The sequence below is a fragment of the Lissotriton vulgaris genome, chromosome 5 (assembly GCF_964263255.1).
Source record: "Lissotriton vulgaris chromosome 5, aLisVul1.2, whole genome shotgun sequence".
Classification (NCBI taxonomy): domain Eukaryota; kingdom Metazoa; phylum Chordata; class Amphibia; order Caudata; family Salamandridae; genus Lissotriton; species Lissotriton vulgaris.
In genome coordinates this window covers 1569601364-1569620151 of record NC_141693.1, presented here as the reverse complement: position 1 = coordinate 1569620151, position 18788 = coordinate 1569601364, and the positions used below count along the sequence as shown (strand labels likewise).

The 18788-nt window shown below is 46.2% G+C and overlaps 1 gene segment (V, D, J or C); it reads right to left on the bottom strand.

Annotated features, from left to right (window-relative positions):
* Positions 1-5813: 5813 nt before the first annotated feature.
* The window catches only part of LOC147716688 (Ig alpha chain C region-like), a 30483-nt gene continuing 17508 nt past the window's right edge, over positions 5814-18788 (bottom strand). Inside the window, 4 exon segments of the C gene segment in view lie at positions 5814-6457; positions 7165-7491; positions 10129-10464; positions 13256-13558. Coding sequence covers positions 6060-6457; positions 7165-7491; positions 10129-10464; positions 13256-13558 — 1364 coding nt within the window.

The following is an 18788-nucleotide window of genomic DNA, read 5'->3' as shown; positions in this document are numbered from 1 at the left end:
CACCTCTTTCAACATATATATGCAGCCACATGATCAGTACCCAGTGCTTAATTTGAGCAGGTGGTTTCCACCAGCACTTATTTTGGGGGACTTGCTCTTATGTTCTGCCTCAGATATTTGCTAAGCGAAAGAGGGAAACACAGAGATCAGAAGGACCGAGGTAGAGAAAAATTGCAAAACCGTCACAAAGGGAGAAAGCAGGAACCTGCAAGAGAGAGAATAGAGGGCAGGGACTGTCTGGTAGTCAACCAGCTTTTGCATTTAGCACATCAACGTTAAATTCACCAACCACCATATTCTGAGCAAAGTTTTGGGTACTGTCACTCTTTCTTTAACTAATTAAGCACTGGCCATACCCGTTAATGTTCAGGCCCGGACTGGCCGTAGCGGGCACCGGGCAATCCCCCGCCGGACGGGTAGGGGCCGGTTTTGGGCCCTTGGGGGCCGATTTTGTTACAGGGCCTGCAAAATCGTCCTTGTAACAAAATCGGCCAAAAACCGTCCATGGAAAAGAGCTCGGCAGCAACCCCAACACCCCCGCGGGAGGGGGGAAGGGAGTTTGGCGGCCGAGCTCTTTGCCAGGGCCGGTCTTGGTTCCCAGTCCGGCCCTGTTAATGTTTGATCTTCCTGCCACCGACAACATCATTCTAGCAGTTTGTAGCTTTACAGAGAAGGCTAGGAATGTTCTAAGCAGAGCCTTGAAGATGGCAAGCCTTGGATGAAGGTTAACCTGCAAAGGCAGATTGCTTATTTATGGGCCATCATCCTCTCTGACCTTTGGTTGCAGTAGCTTCAAGTACAACTATGTGGTTGATACTTACTATTCTGCTTTATTGAAGACCTGCCCATTCATAACTAAATGGTCTAGCCTGGTAAATTTTACATTTTACAGGAATAAAACTGCTTGTTGTATCCTCACACCCAGGCCAAGCCTTTGTTGATATATTAGTATATATAGAGTATTGCTCAAGATACATATGGGAATTCGCAGTGTTTAGTCCTCCAATTATATGATGAAATGAGGGCTACAGAGGTTGTAAATAAGGCTACAAGCTATCTGAACCTATGTTAATGACCCCTGTTGCCACCAGACATGGTAATCGTCCATTGTGTGATGGTGTCTGCCAGACTTCAATTCAAGGTAATGGAACTAGCACATAAAAGCCTGCCGGGAAGATCTTGTAATATTCCAAGAGCCTAACGTCGGCAGATCACATCTACCCACATAACGTGTGGCATCAGCCGCGGTATGTGCAGGTAAGCGCGTTGCGGCATTGAGACAGGGTATAGTAGTTGACAGACAACTGGATTGGATTTATTTATTATTTTTTAATTTTCCCTATTCTGTCGTCTGTGAAATTCCCCCCTCCCGCCCCGCCCTGATCCACACAGCCCTGCCCGACATCGCTTAACTGCACGGACCACCACTGTGTGGCATGCTTTTCATTACTAGGCTACATCTATATGAAAGACTTTGGAAATTGCGCACTCTCTATAGTTAGGATCAAGACTTGAAATACCCTATCAAGTAAACTCCAGTATAATCTAAGTAGCCTTAACTTTGAGAAGACTGAGAAAACACTGGTTATTGGCAGGTAGTTCAAATCGATTTCAGGTAGAGATTATTATGTTTAGTATCACAATGCCTAGCTTTGTGCTATGTAGGAGGTCAAGCGATGCAGGCAAATGGCTGTATGTAACAGAGAGTCTTATAAGAATCAATTTAATCAATTGTGCCATAACCCATTAGTGTCCTGTTCTTCATAACTATTTCATAGCTTCAACAGAAGCATGCCTTCATGAACTCCGATGACCTGCAGAGAAGCATGTTTTCACAGCCATAACATAATAGTTAAATAAATAGATTTCTACACAGACTGCTAACCAATCGAGGGGCATTTGTCTTCAAATCGCCGCCGAAAATGAAGAAATGCCAGTATTCATAAACGTTATGTGGCATTTTATAGAAGGAGATGCCTTCATAATCCTTTTACATCCATGCCTTCATTTTCAGACAAGCACATCCTTTTGTGACCAGAGCCTGGCTTAAAGAAGCTTGTGGGTTTTAGAGAAAACTTTTAGGGTGAGGATCAGAGAGATATGAGCAAAGTGTTTCTCTAACCTTTTAGTGACATCTTGTGAGGCGCTATTTTCATGACCAGCCCTTTAAGTTTAGAGAGGAGTGCAACTGAATGGCCCTTCGCTGATTCTAGAAAAAGACGGGCCATATTATCAAACATGGGCGATACATTATCACCACTTTTATCAGCAGGAAACTGCCGTAAAGCGGCGATAAGGGGCTTGATAATATGCCCTTGTGAATTCCCATAGACGCCCAGGTTAACACCAGAACCTGGGCTTCTAGGGAATTCAGAAGGGCATATTATCAAGCCCATTATCACCGTTTTAGCGGTAGTTTCCTGCCGATAAAAGTGGCGATAATGTATCGCCCTTGCTTGATAATATGGCCCCACATTTCCATAAATGCACTGTACCTTTGAGTGAAACACCCACCTTTATGACCAGCTCATAACTTTGAAATCCCTAATCAAGTAATTATTTTCTTGGTGAATTGTGGCACAGGGACTCAAACATAGGCTACAGAGTTTCAAGCCGTCATAGAACTGTATGCCTCAGGCTCAGTTTAACAACTGATTGAGGATACATGGAGGAGCAAGCCATGTCTGTTCATATATTATGAATATGTGACGTTACAACGCGATCATTTAGATCGCGGTACATTACATTCCGGTTATTACAAAGCAAGTCGTTGAGGCGCTGGACTTAGAAATAGTTTTATTTACTATTCCAATTCCAATGTGTGTAACAGTAGGGAAGGTGTTGAAATAGTAAATCATACCATTCCTTAGTGTAGAGCGCCATCCAGCACAAGTCGCTGTAACGACTTGTGTTGTATTGACCGCAATGTAAATGTATTGCGGTGTAACGACCACGTTGTAAAGGTCGTTCGCCATATATTATAATTGAAATATGAAATATCAAAACTATGTTAAGTTATGTTAATACTGTTTTTATGGAGTGTCAAAAACCACGAAGGGCATCTGGGAGCTTTGGAAGAGGGAAGGAATAGGATAGTCACGTTGAAACAAGGATAGGGGAAGAACCGGGGTCCTGGAACAGCACAGTTTTGTGCTTTTTGCTGGACTTTGCAGAGAAGCAAATTGATTTAAGAGAGACCTGCAAGGAGCTCCAAATGTTAGAGGCCAGATAAATGAAGGGAAGGCAACCCTTCTGAACCTTGTTGATTCAGGAAACTTCCATAGGTTTTACTGAGAGAGATCGTAGGGTAGGATTCAATTGTTAGTGCCGAATTTTTTTTCTTAGGTAGGTATGTCAGCTGCTGTGTAAAACTCTGTGAGCAAGAATGGGAGCCTTGAACTTGGAGCATTGGATGATGGGGAGCCAGTGTAGGTCTTTGAGGTGGGCTGCTGTTACAGAAACAGTAGAGTGGAGATTCAAAGCCAGTCTATTGGCGAAATCGGGAATAGCCTGAAGGCAGTGGGTGAGGTAGTCAGGCAATCCTAGATAAATGGAATTGCCAAAATTAAAATGTGAAGTGATCAAAGAGTGTAACGCAGATTATCTGGCTGAGACATGTAGTAGAGGCACTATCTTTCTGGGCACTATCAGGATAGAAAAACAACTCCCAACTACTACGTTAACCTATTTTGCAAATTACATTTTTATTAAATAGGGAAATCAAGAGTTGTGGCTGACTCTACAGGTGACAGGACCAGCTTCAATTGGGCTGGCCACTAGGAAGGGGTCTGACCGATTGACTGCTGACCAAAATGAAGTTACTTTGTTTTGTCACAGTGGATTTTGAGGAACTTGATTTGCATCCATGAAGCAACTGCACTGATCCATGAACTGTAGGTAGTTGGATTACCCTTTGGATTGTTGGAAACAGAGATTAAGATCTAGGAGCTGTCTACTTAGGAAAAAGAATACAGACCATAAAAACAAATCAACTTTGCCAGGGGAAATGTATATGTTAAATAGGATCAGGCTATGGGATGACCCTTGCAGTACTCCACAGTTCAGAGAGGGAGGGTGGCAGTGGATCTACGTCAGAGGGGGCAGAGTGGGTTCTAAGAGATAGAAACAAGCGAATTCATTTAAAGGCTTGTTTTCAGACACCATTTTTTCAAGGATTGTTGAGCAGGGTGGAGTCTGAGATGCTCCTGATAGCTACAGAAAGGACTAACATTTGAGCTGCAGAGGCGTCCTGGTTAAAAAGCATTGTTAGGTCATCACCAGGGCTGTTCCAATGTGGTGGAAAGGGCCAGCAGCCTAAGACACAACAAGCATTTCTCTAGTTAATTCAAAATATGCTTATTGGCAGCTTGCTCCAAGATCTTAGCAGGACAGGGTAATAAAGAGATTATATAGCAGTTGCTGAGAATCATTGTGCCTGCTGAGGGCTTCTTAGGAAGGACTACAACAGAAGACACATGCTTACAGTTGTCGAGCTGATGGTAAGATTGAAGCGTTCAGTGAGATCAGGGCTGAGAGTGCTGTGGGTCAGTGTCGGAATGCCGAAGGGAAGGTTAGAATTGCTGCAGGCAAGGGTGAAGAAGATTTTCAACAATAGAGAATATTTTTCAAGAGGAATCGGAAATGGACTCGTTCCTCCTGGTGTTAAAGAAGATCATATGTAGGCATTTTTGATTGCAGCTTTATAAGTGGATTAGCCACTGAAGTCATAGGATGGACGCCATTTGCACTTGAACGCTTCACATCATCATTTAGCTCCTCTCAGTTCCTCAGTGGACTAGGAGGCGAAGAGGAAAGTACAGTGGGATACATGGGTCTTATAGAGGGCCACAAATTCCAATAATCCCAAAATCCAGAATTTGGAAGAGGCAGTGAAAGTAATGGCACCAGGGGTAGATTATTGGAAGACATTTTAAACCAGGGTCTGGTGTGCTGGAGCTTGGGTTTGTTGGCATGATGCCTGAAAACTATCCATAGTGATGATAAGCCTAATACGTGATTTGCACTGAGTAATGAACTGAAGAAAAAGGAAGGCCAGCTATTGTGCGGATAGCTCAAGCACAGCCTCTTTTCCCTTGCTGTGTGAGAGACATCACTGAGAGTTACCAGCGCACTCTTGCAGGCAGTCAATCTGACTGAGACTCAGCAGTGAATAGCCATAGAGACAACACTTTCTCACCCTCAATGTAGGCTTGACATACCAAAGTGCCTTAGCATCTTGTTCAACTCTAGGACTGCTGTTTCATTCGGGCTCTCGAATCTGTTTGGGTGGGAAAGCTGCACTGTTGACCCCTTCGGGAAAGTGCTAGCTGGCTCAGGTCACAGGTTGGGCATAAAGGAGATTGGTTTCTAATAATTATTGAATATGTCATTTTGATTCTGATTCTAGGTAAGGGTGTTTACAGCTAGAGTTTTCCCAGTGTTTGCAGAGCTGAGCCCCAGCATCATAATGATTTTAATGTAGCTCAGTTCTTTGATGTAGCCAACAACATCAGTGCAACTCAGTCTGTTCGGGTGCAACAATTGGCAGCAGAATAAGACCAACTTCATGCTCGACAAACAGATTGCAATTGACTCTACCTAGGGAATTTGTATCGCTTTTAATGTAGAGGCTACGTTGCCTCTATTTTCATTTCTATCTGATTGAATTAAACTGTACTTAACATTTTAATACACATATATCCTGTTAGATTTCTTCACTGAGCCAACAAGCAAAGTCAAAACACCACATATGTAACTGTTCCACAGAAATCGATATAGCAAACAGATGCTGGGAATTAAGTTGTTTTACTCAATTTCTTCTGAGTGTAACAAGATTTTTAATCAGACATACAAAACTTTGAAAGCACTTGTTAACTCCAGAAACAATGAAAACGGTGGAAGGTCTGATCCCAGTGTCTACTTTAGACACTGCAAGGTCACAATGTGCAGTGGGGGGTGGTATAGAATGAAGGAGGTACCACAAGTAGAAGGACAGAGAGATGGGAGTAAGGAATCAGTGAATTGTGTAAGAGCGCAGAAGGGCAGCAAAGCTCCCTGTTTCAGTAGCACTTGGAAGAAGAAGTGGAGTCGAGGATGGAAAGTGACACGTTGACGACAGTGGGATTACCGCTGGACTTGTCAATGCTTTGCTGGATGACGTTGTGTGGCGCTCCTTCGTGTATAACAACGCAAGTGAAAACAGTGTTTTCCTCCCATAGCTGGGCTTCCACTTGTAGAACGCTGACGCAGATGTAGTCTCCTGTCTCCTTCATGGTCTGGGGTTTGGTGGTATCATAGGCCCCGCTGGATATCTCTTGGCCCGCCTGCAACCACTTAATGGAGATGTCCTCAGGAGCGAAGCCCTTGGCCACACAAGTCATGGTCACCATCTCTTTGCGGGAGAGCTCCTCTGTGGGGGGCCCGTTGACATAGACAAAGGGAGGTTTGACGAAAACTTCTGCACGAGAAGGGAAACAGAACATAGTTACCCAAATGTGTATGCCTGCAGGACTGAAAAGCAAAATGAGTACATCTTTACACAGCGATTCCTGCAGGATACTCCATAAAAGCGCCCTAAAAATTGCACCATTGACTATATGGTTTGGGGTTAGATAGAATGATCAATTATGCACTTGGTGGGGTGGGGTTCTCTTCTTTGCGGTCACAGTAGTTGACCTGCAGTAAGACATGCAGTAAGACAAAAAGTGCATACTGAAGGTAAGCCTCCAGTATCATCAGCATCATGTCTGTCCATGTATTTTCTGTCGAGCTAACTTGACTACCAAAAAAGCAGATCTATCAGCCCAACAAGGGAGATTCTAAGAAAACCAGTACATGGTGCGGGTGGAGCACAGTGGTAAAAGATGATTTCTTTTCAGGCACCTTGAGATGGTGGCACCACATGCATTCATCTAACTTCTCAAAGAATGGATGATAGATCAGGAATGCATGGCTTGCCAGGACATTACCTATGGTTTTGACAAGAAGATGTATTGTACAAATTTAAATAAGACAATGACAAACTACCCAGATTGTTTAAAGGTGGGAAGCCCATCAGACAAGACTTTGCAAGAAGTGCATGCCCCACTCATTCCATTGAAAATTGCCTTTTGAATTTAAGGGGAAGGCCAGGAGCCAAGACGACCTCAGATGTGGATAACCTACCGAGTTCCTTGGAGATGGTCTTGACAATGGGCTCCCTCAGACCAGGGTATTCCACTCGGCAGGTGAAGCGCTCCCCTCTGGCCCAGTCTTCCGCACAGGTGGAGAGGCGGCTGGATTCGCTGTAGAGGCCGTTGCTAGTCAGCTCAGGGTCCTCCTTCACGGGCTCTGCTCTGCAGTTGCCCTTCTCTCTGGTCCATGTGAAGACGGCCCCGGTACTTGCTGGCAGGTTTGAGGCGCGGCAGGTGATCCCTGCTTTCTTGTTAATCAAGACATCCTCAGCGGTGGGCCCGTGCAGTGAGACTACGATACCCAAGCAGTTGAAGGCACCTGGAGGTTTCAAGGATAGAGAGCGATTTACTGTTAGGACATTTGTGAGCTATGGATGGGGACGGGGTGAGTTAGCTGCCCCACCTCGTTTCATAGAATAAAACTGTTGTTCCTGCTTTCATTATCTGCGTTCCTAAGTCAGACTAGTTTGAAACTGCTAAAATAGATTTTCTTTCCTATCTTGTACCAAGAGTCTATCGGCCATGATAAAATACAGCTTTAGATCCCAGTATGGTGTAAGATAAACCCTATGTGAATACAGGTTAAACAGTCCTAGCACTGGTCATGGGTGTTAGAGGTAGTTTGTGCTCCCTGGGGATTTACTGTAAAAACACTTGGACCTGACGCCTCTGTATCACTGTAAGACCAGTACTTCTGCTGTTTCAATAACACGCATCACGGATAGAAAGGCATGACCCTAACAAGTGGTGGCCATTCGCGGAAGAGTACCCAGTTTCCTTGTGATAGCTCTAGCTCGCAGCCGCCATTGTTAGCACAGGTGGAAGGACTCAGGGGACTCTGAGAGATTCCCCAAAAGGCTGTGGGTCACTGATGAACCAATATGATGGGAGTTAGAGTCCGAGACGGGTTGGCCTCAAATTCCCTCTCCCTGTCAGATATGGCTGGCCAGTAGCGGACAAATGTGCAGGCGGGGGTTGACATGTGGCCCGTGAATCGGATGTTGGCTGTCATTGCTGTAATCATGTCCCCTACAGGTAATAGTTGGCATGAGGACAGACAGAGACAAAGACAAATTTAACAAAGAGAGGGGCATATTTACAAGCCCCTATCACCACAGGAATGTCACTTTTACGGATGTCACTGTGGCGATAGGGACTTTGCCTTATTTACAAGGCAGAGTTAAGCCACTGAACAAGGTGGAGTTAGGCCATTTAACGTGGCTTTATGCCGCTTTGAAATAAGACTCCCTTTTCACATTACGCTTAGCGTGAAGGGTGGTGCAATGGGTGTTGCGGTGGGAGTTAATTTGAAAAATTACAATTTACAACTTCTATGTGTGCTGCACCGTGCAGCACACATGGGAGTTTTAAATCGCCATTTGTGATTGTTTATGTGCTGGAAGGGGCACCTTCCCAAACATAAACAATAATTCCCTCAACTCAAATGGTGCCTTGACTTGGTGCTAGGCAATTGAATTTAGGAACAGTGCGGGGAGAAACGCATGGGTGCACCACATTTTTGTAAATACAGCACATCCCTGTATATCTAAAGTGACAAAGGATAAACTATTTTGGAGCTAACCCACGCTCTGCCACTTTTGTTGTAAATATGCCCCTGAGTGTGAAGTAGACAAGCATCAGTGGGAAATAGTGAGGGGCAGGGAGAGGTGTACCTTGCAACGATACAAACTAAATTCCCTCTGTGCATTTCTGATTGAACATAGCACATTGGGAGCAATGAAAAGAAAGAAAAGGGAGAAGTGGCGGTGAAAAAGGAAGCATCAGAGGATATGAAGAAGATGGACAAACAGAAGAGAGGAAAAGCCAGAGAAGAGCGCGAGGATGACAGAGAATGTGAGTGAACATGTTTGTGGAAAGCAGAGAGACAGAATGCGGAGGAGCAGAGAGAGAGTGTGAGTGAGAGAGAAAGAGAGATAAAGTAGAGAGAGAGTGAGAGAGAGAGAGAGAGAGAGAGAGAGAGAGAGAGAAAGAGAGAAAAAGTAGAGAGTGAGTGAGAGAGAGAGAGAGAGAGACTTTGTAATAGGGTAAGGAACAGGTGTTACTTTCATCTAAGGGTATTCGTCTTCAAGGATCTGTACGGACAGTACTTGACTTACTCTCACCAAAGATGTTGCACTGCTGCAATAGCAATCCTGGCCCTAAACAGCAGATGTCACTGTAGGAGAAGTGCATGGCTTTCCCTCCTCACTGCTGTTTCATTTCAGAGCTAGGATCACTTCCAGCGAGCAGAATTCACTCTTAAATCAAAATATGGCTCTCTTTGGTGTACAGTGGGTTGCGCCTGCCCCAAGGAGGTGTATTGCATCAACCTCCTCCCACTCCTCGTCATAGGTAAGTATGTGTTTGCTGCCATGAGCATTGCTGTACTCGTACTTCCTCATGATCGGCTACTTCATCAGGGACGACTGCCGGATAGTATCACTTTAAGACTGGTGCCTGGTGCTACTTCCGAAGGGGTTGAATTACTTCAGACTCATTCTGCCCGGGCGATCCTGTATCGATCAGCCTGTGTCTCTCTACAGACACATCTACCCCTGTTTCTGACTCAGTGCTTAATTTGCAAAAAATAAGTGTCAGGGCCCTCGTCAGGAGGGCACTGTTGCTTGCACCACCCATTGCACGATGCCAATAACAGTATGAACACAACTACTAACCATCACACTCCTACAAGTGTGACAAACAGATTATTCCAGGCCACCCCAAGTTATAAGAATGGTTTGCATTCCAGGTAGCCATTTTAATGTGTATTGAATTATTAAACAACTGTTGTAGTGCTTATCTCAAAATTAGACAAACAGTGCCACTGTGTGGTGGACTGTTTTAGTGTTGATTTAAGTGGTGGTGCTGAGCACAGGAAACCATCAGCTCAAATTAAGCACTGGTTTCTGTGTTAGTTCCAAAAATGTTACCTTATAGCTCTAAAACACCTACTCACCTGAACACCGCGTAAGAACACTGTACACTTCTTTCTTGGTTCTGGGATCTGTCGTGTAGCATCTGTAGGCAGTCCCTTTGTTCCACTTGGCCTGGGGGACACGCACAGTGAAACTGAGCGAATACGTGCCATCGCCGGCCTGCATTGCAGGGGAGCTCGTGGGAATCAGAGATACCTCATTGGCATCTTCACGCCATCTTATCTGGACTGTACTGCTGGGAGATGAGGTGACGTAGCACACCAGAGAAACATCCTCATTGCCGTCGTTCTCTGGACACGAGGTCTGCACCAGCTTGACCGCCATTGTGGATTTGCGCACTGAGCACATGGAGCCCACTGGGAAGAGAAACGGCAGGCCATTAGCCACTTTCATTTGGAGGAATGCCATCCATTGAAGCGAAAACAGGTGAAAGAAATAATGGGAGTTCAGTCAGAATTTCCTGAACTGTTTAACTGTGCAGTAGCCATCTTGGTGCTCAACTGTTTCCCTTACCTGTAAGTGGATGAGGGCACTGCATGCTCTGGTACACTACAATTGCTTACAAAATCACCTTAGCAAGGATGTAGAAGCTCCTTTCCATGTTCTTTTCATATTTCATTTTATCTGGGTAACATTTCTACTATTTTCAATTTGCTTAAAGGTTTCTCTCTCATGCAGGGTAAAAACTTTGATCACCATATTTTAATTCTGCCCTTAAATTAGGTTCCTATTGTAGGACTGAAAATAAAATAAAAATACTATTTGAACTTAGAAACTGTGTATAGTCTGACAGTCAACTTAAGCATATATGTTTTTAAAAATCTTCTGCTGCAAAGAAATTGGCAACAAGGACAAATGTGACAGTAAGGGGGAGATTTACAGAAAAGTCGCACAATGCAGCGCAGCACCCGCTAGGCAACGCTGCGTTGTGCGACAGGAATGGAGCAGGGGAGCGCCATATCTTCATAGACATGGCTCTCCTTCCCTTTCCCTTGCGTCGGCGCTGATTTCAGCTGCCTGCACCATGCACACACCTTAGCGCAGCAGCCCTAGTGTGTGTGTATGAGTCCAGCATAGGTTTTGTACATGAAGGGTACCCTTCCTGTACAAAATAGTATGCTCGACACAAGCGAAAGCTTTTCCCACTTAGTGTGCCTGCTACACAGTGCAGCACGAATGCAAAGTTGGAAATGCTAGGAGAAATTAAAGCATTTCTCCTTCCTTGCGCCTAGTATAAAAGGGCACAATCTACTATTTTTAGTAAATTGGGTTTAGAGTGAGAAAACTTGGGTGATTGCATGGGAACGCCCATGCACCACCCCTTGTGCTCCCCCATGGCGCACAGTTATGCAAAGCCGTGCAGTGAGCTGCTTGGCATTACTTTTATGTTATTTCCAGCGTAAACAAGCTTAGCGTGGGACAGTAAATTCCCCCAAAAAGATTTTGCATCGTTTTGTATCACTTTTGTGACACAAACATGGTGCAAAAGCTTAGTAAATCTCCCCCTTAGTCTGCTAAGGTTTACTTAATTAGTCACAGACAGGGGGCATTTTAAAGTATTTTATTGGATTAAGACACATGTGGCAGGGATCTTTGTGTGCCCAGCAATTTTTAGGTAATAATGATAACTGTAAGACACCTTTTGTAGTTAATGCACTTCCTGGACAGATCTATGATAGGCCTAGTCACAGTATTGACCTATAAGGTAGCATAGAGGTTTAATGCGCCTGTTACAAGGAACATCGTGTAACATGTAAATCAAATATTTGTATTTTGTGTAGGTGGGTAAGTGAGTTACTGCTTTTGAGGCAGAGATTATTTAGGTACATTCAGGTCATAACTTGCAATCCTTCTAGTAATCACACTGTGCTGTGAACCAGCATCAAGAAGTTGCATGCAAACCGGAGGGAAGGGTTTACAACCTTATTGTTTTTTTCTCATTCTGTCATTATTCTAAGGTTGCTAAAAAGGGTTCCTTTGAGTAATAATAAAGTCTGATTATTGCAGACACCCGCAATCACTGCATTGGACTTTAAATCCTGAGGTGGCATTTCTGCAGACCATGCACTCTTCTTTAAATGCCTACCAGTATGGACAATAGCTGACACCCACACCTTCTAAACGTAATTGTCTTATGTAACATGTTGCGTACATTGATTAACACACTTCTAGGATTTATTGTCTCTGTATAATGAGTGGGATGTAAAGACCTCTGACACCCTACATTGGGATATTGGACCATAAAATAAGGACATTAAATTGTTATTTGTGAAATTACTCCTACAGTCAGATATAGCTGGAATTCTTTGAGCCCTACCAAGTTTCCTAGATCCATTAGTGACTAGCTGCTCCAGTCCAGGATTATTCTTTTATATCTGGGACTTTTAGTTGTGTTCATTCCATTAGAAAACCGAGACTACAAGATACATCACACATGGACCTGGGAAACGTAGCTGCTATGTTTTCAGTGCATGCATATCTTTTACATACAGGGGTTGTTGAACAAAGCCTGCCTCCAAATGATAGTTTCTCTTAAGTACTTGTGAAGTGTTAAAAAGCTGCGTGCCTTTCTTTCCTGCCATTGCATTGGCATCTAGGTGTTAGCTCCAGATACCCACAGCCAGGATGATACTAGAACCAAAGAAGGGCCAAAATCAGCCCTTTATCTTGGGCCCATTAAGAATGCCCAGTCTGCCCTGCAGGTTGCTACTCAAACGGAAAGCAGGCAGGTGCGGGTGCTGCTGACCGTGTGCCGGTTTCAACAAATGACACTGGGATAAATGCAACATACTTCATCAGGTCCAGACCATATCTAGGATCTGGCTCAACTATAGCTGTCGGACCAGATGACCAGCTGGAGTCTCCTCATTTCCATCACTGTCTCCTATGTAGTGAAAGATACACTCCAAATAAACACAAATTATTTCATTCCAAATAGGACAGAAGAAGGCAACTGCTGAACAAATATTGATCCATTCCTAAAAAAGGGTAAAGCAAGATGGCGGTGATGGGCAACACATTCGCAGCTTCTGCCTTGCGTTGATGATAAAGACATACATATTATCAAGTGCTCTGTGAGGCTGAGAGTTTGGTGAGGGTGTCCGTGGCTCAGGATTTTCGCCCCAACACCTCCTTTCATCTCCTTACCTGACACTGCCTTGGCGATGATGCTGGTGCTGGCCTCATGATTCACAGCGCAGCTGAAGTCACCGCTCTGCCACTCTTGGCGCGAGACATTGATGACGCTGTTGCTGGTGTAGAGACCACTGCTGGTTTGGACCACGCCCCAGGAGTCCTTGGAGGGAATGATGGAGGAGCCTGACTTCCAGACCACCGAGACAGGCGGGGGAATGTAGCTGCTCACCAGGCAGCCGACGGTCACCTTCTCCGGGGTACCAGCACCCGGGCAGCAGTTGACCATGGGGAAGACTTGCGGTACGGTGAGCGGTACTACAGAGGTACAAAAAATGGAGTTCACATTAATACAAACTCACTTTCCACAACAAGCTATAACAGGGCCTGGAACTCAAAACTACAGAGCAACAGCCAAAGTACTGCATTTTTGCTGCAAATTTCTATCGACACTGGTCTCTATTTAAGGAATATTCCACATGCCCGCCATTGCTCGAACTGTTAGAAGTACACAGTGCTCTACTCCACATGCACTCACAGTTTGTGGTCTGAGAGGAGGACAGTGACGGTGTATATGCTGGTGCATTACCCTGGGGAAGATTCCAAGAGTGCTCTTTCAATCATTCATTCCCCCCAGCGGGCGTGGTACTAAAATAGCGTTGACAGAAATGATCTGACGTGAATATTGTGCCTCGGATCATCTAAAAATATTGTTGCATTAGAGTTTTCAATACACACCCAAATGACGATATTTTTGCAAACATTATAGAAGATACAGTAATTATGTCAGACGGTATTTGCGCATACATTATTTTGGCAAGCAACCATTCGTGTCACTGTTAAATATGGTAAATGAAAAGTATGTTCCTCGCCGTTTTAATGGCAACCAGGGGCATAGTTATCAGTGGTGTAGCCAGTGCAGTGGGGAGGGTGGGGCTGATCCTGTCCTGCATTAGCGGCAGGTATTTATTAGGTCACCTGCTTGGGTTGTTTTTGAAAGTTCGTGCCTGGATTCTGGCTCTAGGTTTCCTGGAACTGGATCATGAAAAGTGAGAAAGGCCATAGGAATTCACTGGTAGACCCTGGTGCTTATTGTTTGCTGGTGTTTGCAGACGACACTAGTTGAAAAAATATCCTGGGCCGTGCCACTTATTTTACTCCAGTCTAGCTGGTGTGTGCGGTCACAGTTGCATGGTGCTTACGGCCAGCCTGTGAGCCTCCAACTTGGAACAGGTACAGGGCACATTGTGCCAATAAGTAACGCATTGTGCAGTGTAGGTGCTAGAACAGTAGGAATGTCTGCCAGACGGGGTGCAGGGAGTTCGCGCATGGAGCTAATGTTTCAGACCATGATACGCAGAATGTCAGCAATGGACAAGAGATTGGGGAAGGTGGACAAATTGGGTAAAACCGTCGCTGAGTTGGGTGCGAGGGTTGAGGCACAGGCAGGGCCAATGGGGAGGCCCAAGCGGAACATAGTGCCACCGAGACCAAGGGGAGAGTTCGAGACACCACCGAAACGTAGCAGAGCTAAGAAGGGTAGTAGTCGCCCTCCCAAGCCCCTTATGGGGGGGGTCCCCAAGGCCAGTCCCGAGTGGAGCGCCGACTGCTCCTGGGTCGCCCACACCTGCCCCGCAAATCCCGGTAAACGTGCCGATAGTGCCTGTCACGCCACCCTTTAACCCAGTCCCGGTAGTTGTCCCGCCGGTAATTTCAGCAAGCCCATCACCTGGGGCGGGTCAGAAACCCCCAGAATTAGCGGCACAGATAGCAGCAGTGCTACCATGGTTGGGGATTGGGGGAATGGTACCTCCCGCAGCTGACCCCACGGTCGAGGCACAGAGAATGGTTGCACAAATCATGGTGGCTAAGGGCAAAAGTAGCATGCCGAGTGCACCGATTTCTCCCCAAACAGGTCCAGCGAGCAACGGGGGCACAGTCAAGACCGTTGAACCAACGCAACCCGCTGAAAGTGGTAAGGAGGTTGCCCTGCCAGTACTGGGTGAAGGCACGATTCCCTCCAGGGGGGAAGTTTGGCGCAACATGTCTCTCAAAGTGTGAAAGAATTGATTTGGGCAGATAAATATATAAATATTTTCTCATTACTGATTGACAACAGGGAGTGGGAATGCGCCAAATCACAGAAGGAGATGATGTTGCCTAGTGAATGGCGATCTCAGTTGTACAGATTTAGAGTAGAGGAGACGCTCATCAACTGGATCAGGGCTTTCTCTGTGTTTATGGCGGTGACTGCCGAGCATTCCCCCGGTATGCAGGTGGAGATGGCTTCCTATCAGAGTAGGATTACAATGTTCAATGAGTACCATGGGGGTGACTCATGGAAAGAATATGACATAGCTTTCAGGAAAGCGAGGGAGTTTAACAGATCTTTAGCCTGGGACAAAATTGACTCAATTTCTTGGCATTCTCAGTTTGAAAAGGGGCAACCCACAGGCGCTAGCACTAGCTGGAACAAAGGATATTCACCCAAGCCCCAGCAGCCCTTTCAGCAGCCCTTTCGGTCAGCGCAAGGCGGGGAAGTGGCCAATAAGGCCAGAAATAATACGGGTGGGAAAGGAGTGTGTTGGGATTTCAATAGGCGAACCTGCACCAGGGCGCCGGGCACGTGCAAATTCAGGCACGCGTGTTACGTATGCGGACACCCTTCCCACCCAGAGACGGCATGCCGGTCAAAGGGTAGCGCTTCAGGTAACAGAGGGAGAAGGAAACCAGAATAGCGGAGAACACCCCCAGGTTGGGCACTCACCGATTGTTGTGGCGGCTATGATTCCTTGGCTCAATAGATACCCAAACCATACTTCCGCAATGATGCTACAAGAAGGTTTCACACACGGTTTCCGGATTCCAGATGGGGGTTATACCGGGACACCACAGTGTAAGAACCAGTTGTCAGTTACGCATAATCCCAGGGTAGTAGCAAACAAAATAGAGAAGGAATTGCATTTAGATAGAATAGCAGGTCCTTTTCTTGACATCCCTCTACCAAATTTTGTCTGCTCACCTCTGGGAGTGGTCCCTAAGAAAGAAGAGGGCAAATTTAGACTCGTACACAACTTGTCAGCACCCAAGGGCTTATCATTTAATGATGCGATTGATGAGAACATTTGTAGTGTGAAATACGTGTCTTTTGACCAGGCAGTAGAGATGTTGAGAGTTTTGAGTCCTGAGGCACTGATGGCAACATCAGACATTGAGTCAGCGTTCAGACTATTACCAGTACATCCAGCAGACCAACACTTGCTAGGTTTTTCCTTTGAAGGCAAATATTATATGGACATGTGTATGCCCGTGGGTTGCTCCATTTCATGTGCTTACTTTGAAACATTCAGCTCTTTCCTTGAGTGGGTTCTGAGACGGTCCACGGGTCACCAGTATGTGATGCACTACCTCGATGACTTTCTTTTCCTGGGTGTGGCGGGTTCACAGGAGTGCGTGTGGACATTGCGTGAGTTCTGCGTGCTCATGCGTGCTTTTGGGGTCCTGCTCGCGCGGGGAAAAATGGTGGGGCCATTGACATGCTTAGAATTCTTGGGCATTGAATTGGACTCCGTGGAGGGCTGTTTCAGGTTACCCAAAGACAAAATTGAGAAGTTCAGGGCAACCCTTCAACAATGTTTGCTGAAAAAGAAAGTCACACTACAGCAGTTACAGCAGACAGTCGGCCAGCTGAATTTTGCATTGAGGGTCATCCCTATGGCACACCCATTTTTCCGCTCAATTGCACAAGCCATGTAGGGCTTGCGGGACAAGCATCATCGCACAAGACTGTCAGTGGAGGTTCACCAGGACATGCGGATATGGATTGCATTCCTGGAGTATTTCAATGGCAGAGTACTGTGGGGTGCCCCCACTCTGACCTCAGCAGAGTTAGGACCATGGACTGACGCTGCCGGCGGTGTAGGGTTTGGCGCCATACTTGGAAATAAGTGGGTGGCACAAAAATGGCCCAATGGGTGAGAAGAAAGCGGCTTGACAACAAACATTGGGTCCCTAGAGCTGTTCCCAATCTGGGTTGCTTTAGAGGTCTGGCCTGAACAATTGTCGAATAGGTCTGTCATTTTCTGGTCAGATAACATGACTGTAGTGGAATGCATCAATCAACAGGCAGCACGGTGTAAGTTCATACTGCGCCTGATAAAGGAGATTATGCTGAGATGCATGAAGTTGAATGTACATTTCAGGGCCAAGCATGTTCCAGGGGTCTTGAATAACGCAGCTGACGCCCTTTCTCGCTTTAAGATGCAGGTATTCAGGGAACACCTACCAGCCGCAGAGGCCTACCCAGCCAACTTCCCTACAACACTTTGGCAGATTGGTGCCCCCAACTACATGACCTTGTGGCAGCCAGCCTAGCTCCCAGGACCAGGACAGCTTACGAAGGGGCGTTCGGTCTTACTGTAGATTTCTGGGACTGGATTAGGAGACCAAATGGGATCAGGAGGCAAATTTCAATGGGTACATGGACACCTTACACAGGGAGGGGCGCTCAGCGGCGACGGCTAGCAGACACAAGGCAGCTGTTTCCTTCTTCGCACAGACAAGGGGGGCCAGGGATCCTACGAACAGCTTCTTGGTTCAAAAGGCGTTAAAGGGGTGGCAGCGCCTACAGGCAAATACCGCTGATGGCAGAAGACCAATAGGTCTGGACCGGTTGCCAGTAGTATTGCTCGCCCTGCTGGACATATGCAGCTCTTCGGGGGAGGTACTCCTATTCAAAGCCGCCTTTTCCCTGGCCTTTTACGGGGCGTTCCGGGTAAGCGAACTAGTTGCTAACAACAAACTCGACAGGGTAGGTGGCCTGCAGCTGAGAGATACTACTATACGGGAAGACACAATGTGGGTCACCATCCGGAAATCCAAGACTGATCAGGAGGCCAGGGGAGAGAGTTTGGTACTACATCGGGCACCGAATAACCCATGCTGCCCAGTGTCGCATGTAGAGGCGTTCATCAGACAACGGGCGGGTGAGGCAATGGGAGCATTGCTGATGCATGCGGATGGGACCCCATTGACCAGGTTTCAGTTTCAAAGAGTTCTAGCAATGACTATCGCCAGGGCAGGTTTAAACCCCAAGGAGTTTGGTACACATTCTTTCCAGATAGGGGCAGCAACTGAGGCCACTGTGAGGGGATTGCATGCCAATAGTGTGAAGAGGATTGGGAGATGGTCTTTCAATACCTATAAGCATTATGTGCGGCTGCACATGTTTTGAGGGTCAGTCCACTTCCACTGACACCTGCCTTGTTTATGTTTATCTTTTAGTTTCCCAGGCCTGTGACGCAGGGCGGAAATTCCTACAGGGTCATCAAAAGCAACCATCAACATCTCTGCAAAGGCAGGAAGACAAAAGGAGGACACATGTAGTATGGGTAGTTAGTCATACTTATGTGAAACGTGCTAAACCAATCTTTCTTGCAGGAGAGGGTAGACGGAGGGCGGAGTGCGGGGGTTTCAATGTTTCCTTCCATGGCAGAGGGGGGGCTCCGCCTCAGTCAGCTAAGTGGCTACGTCTCAGATTTACTCGAAA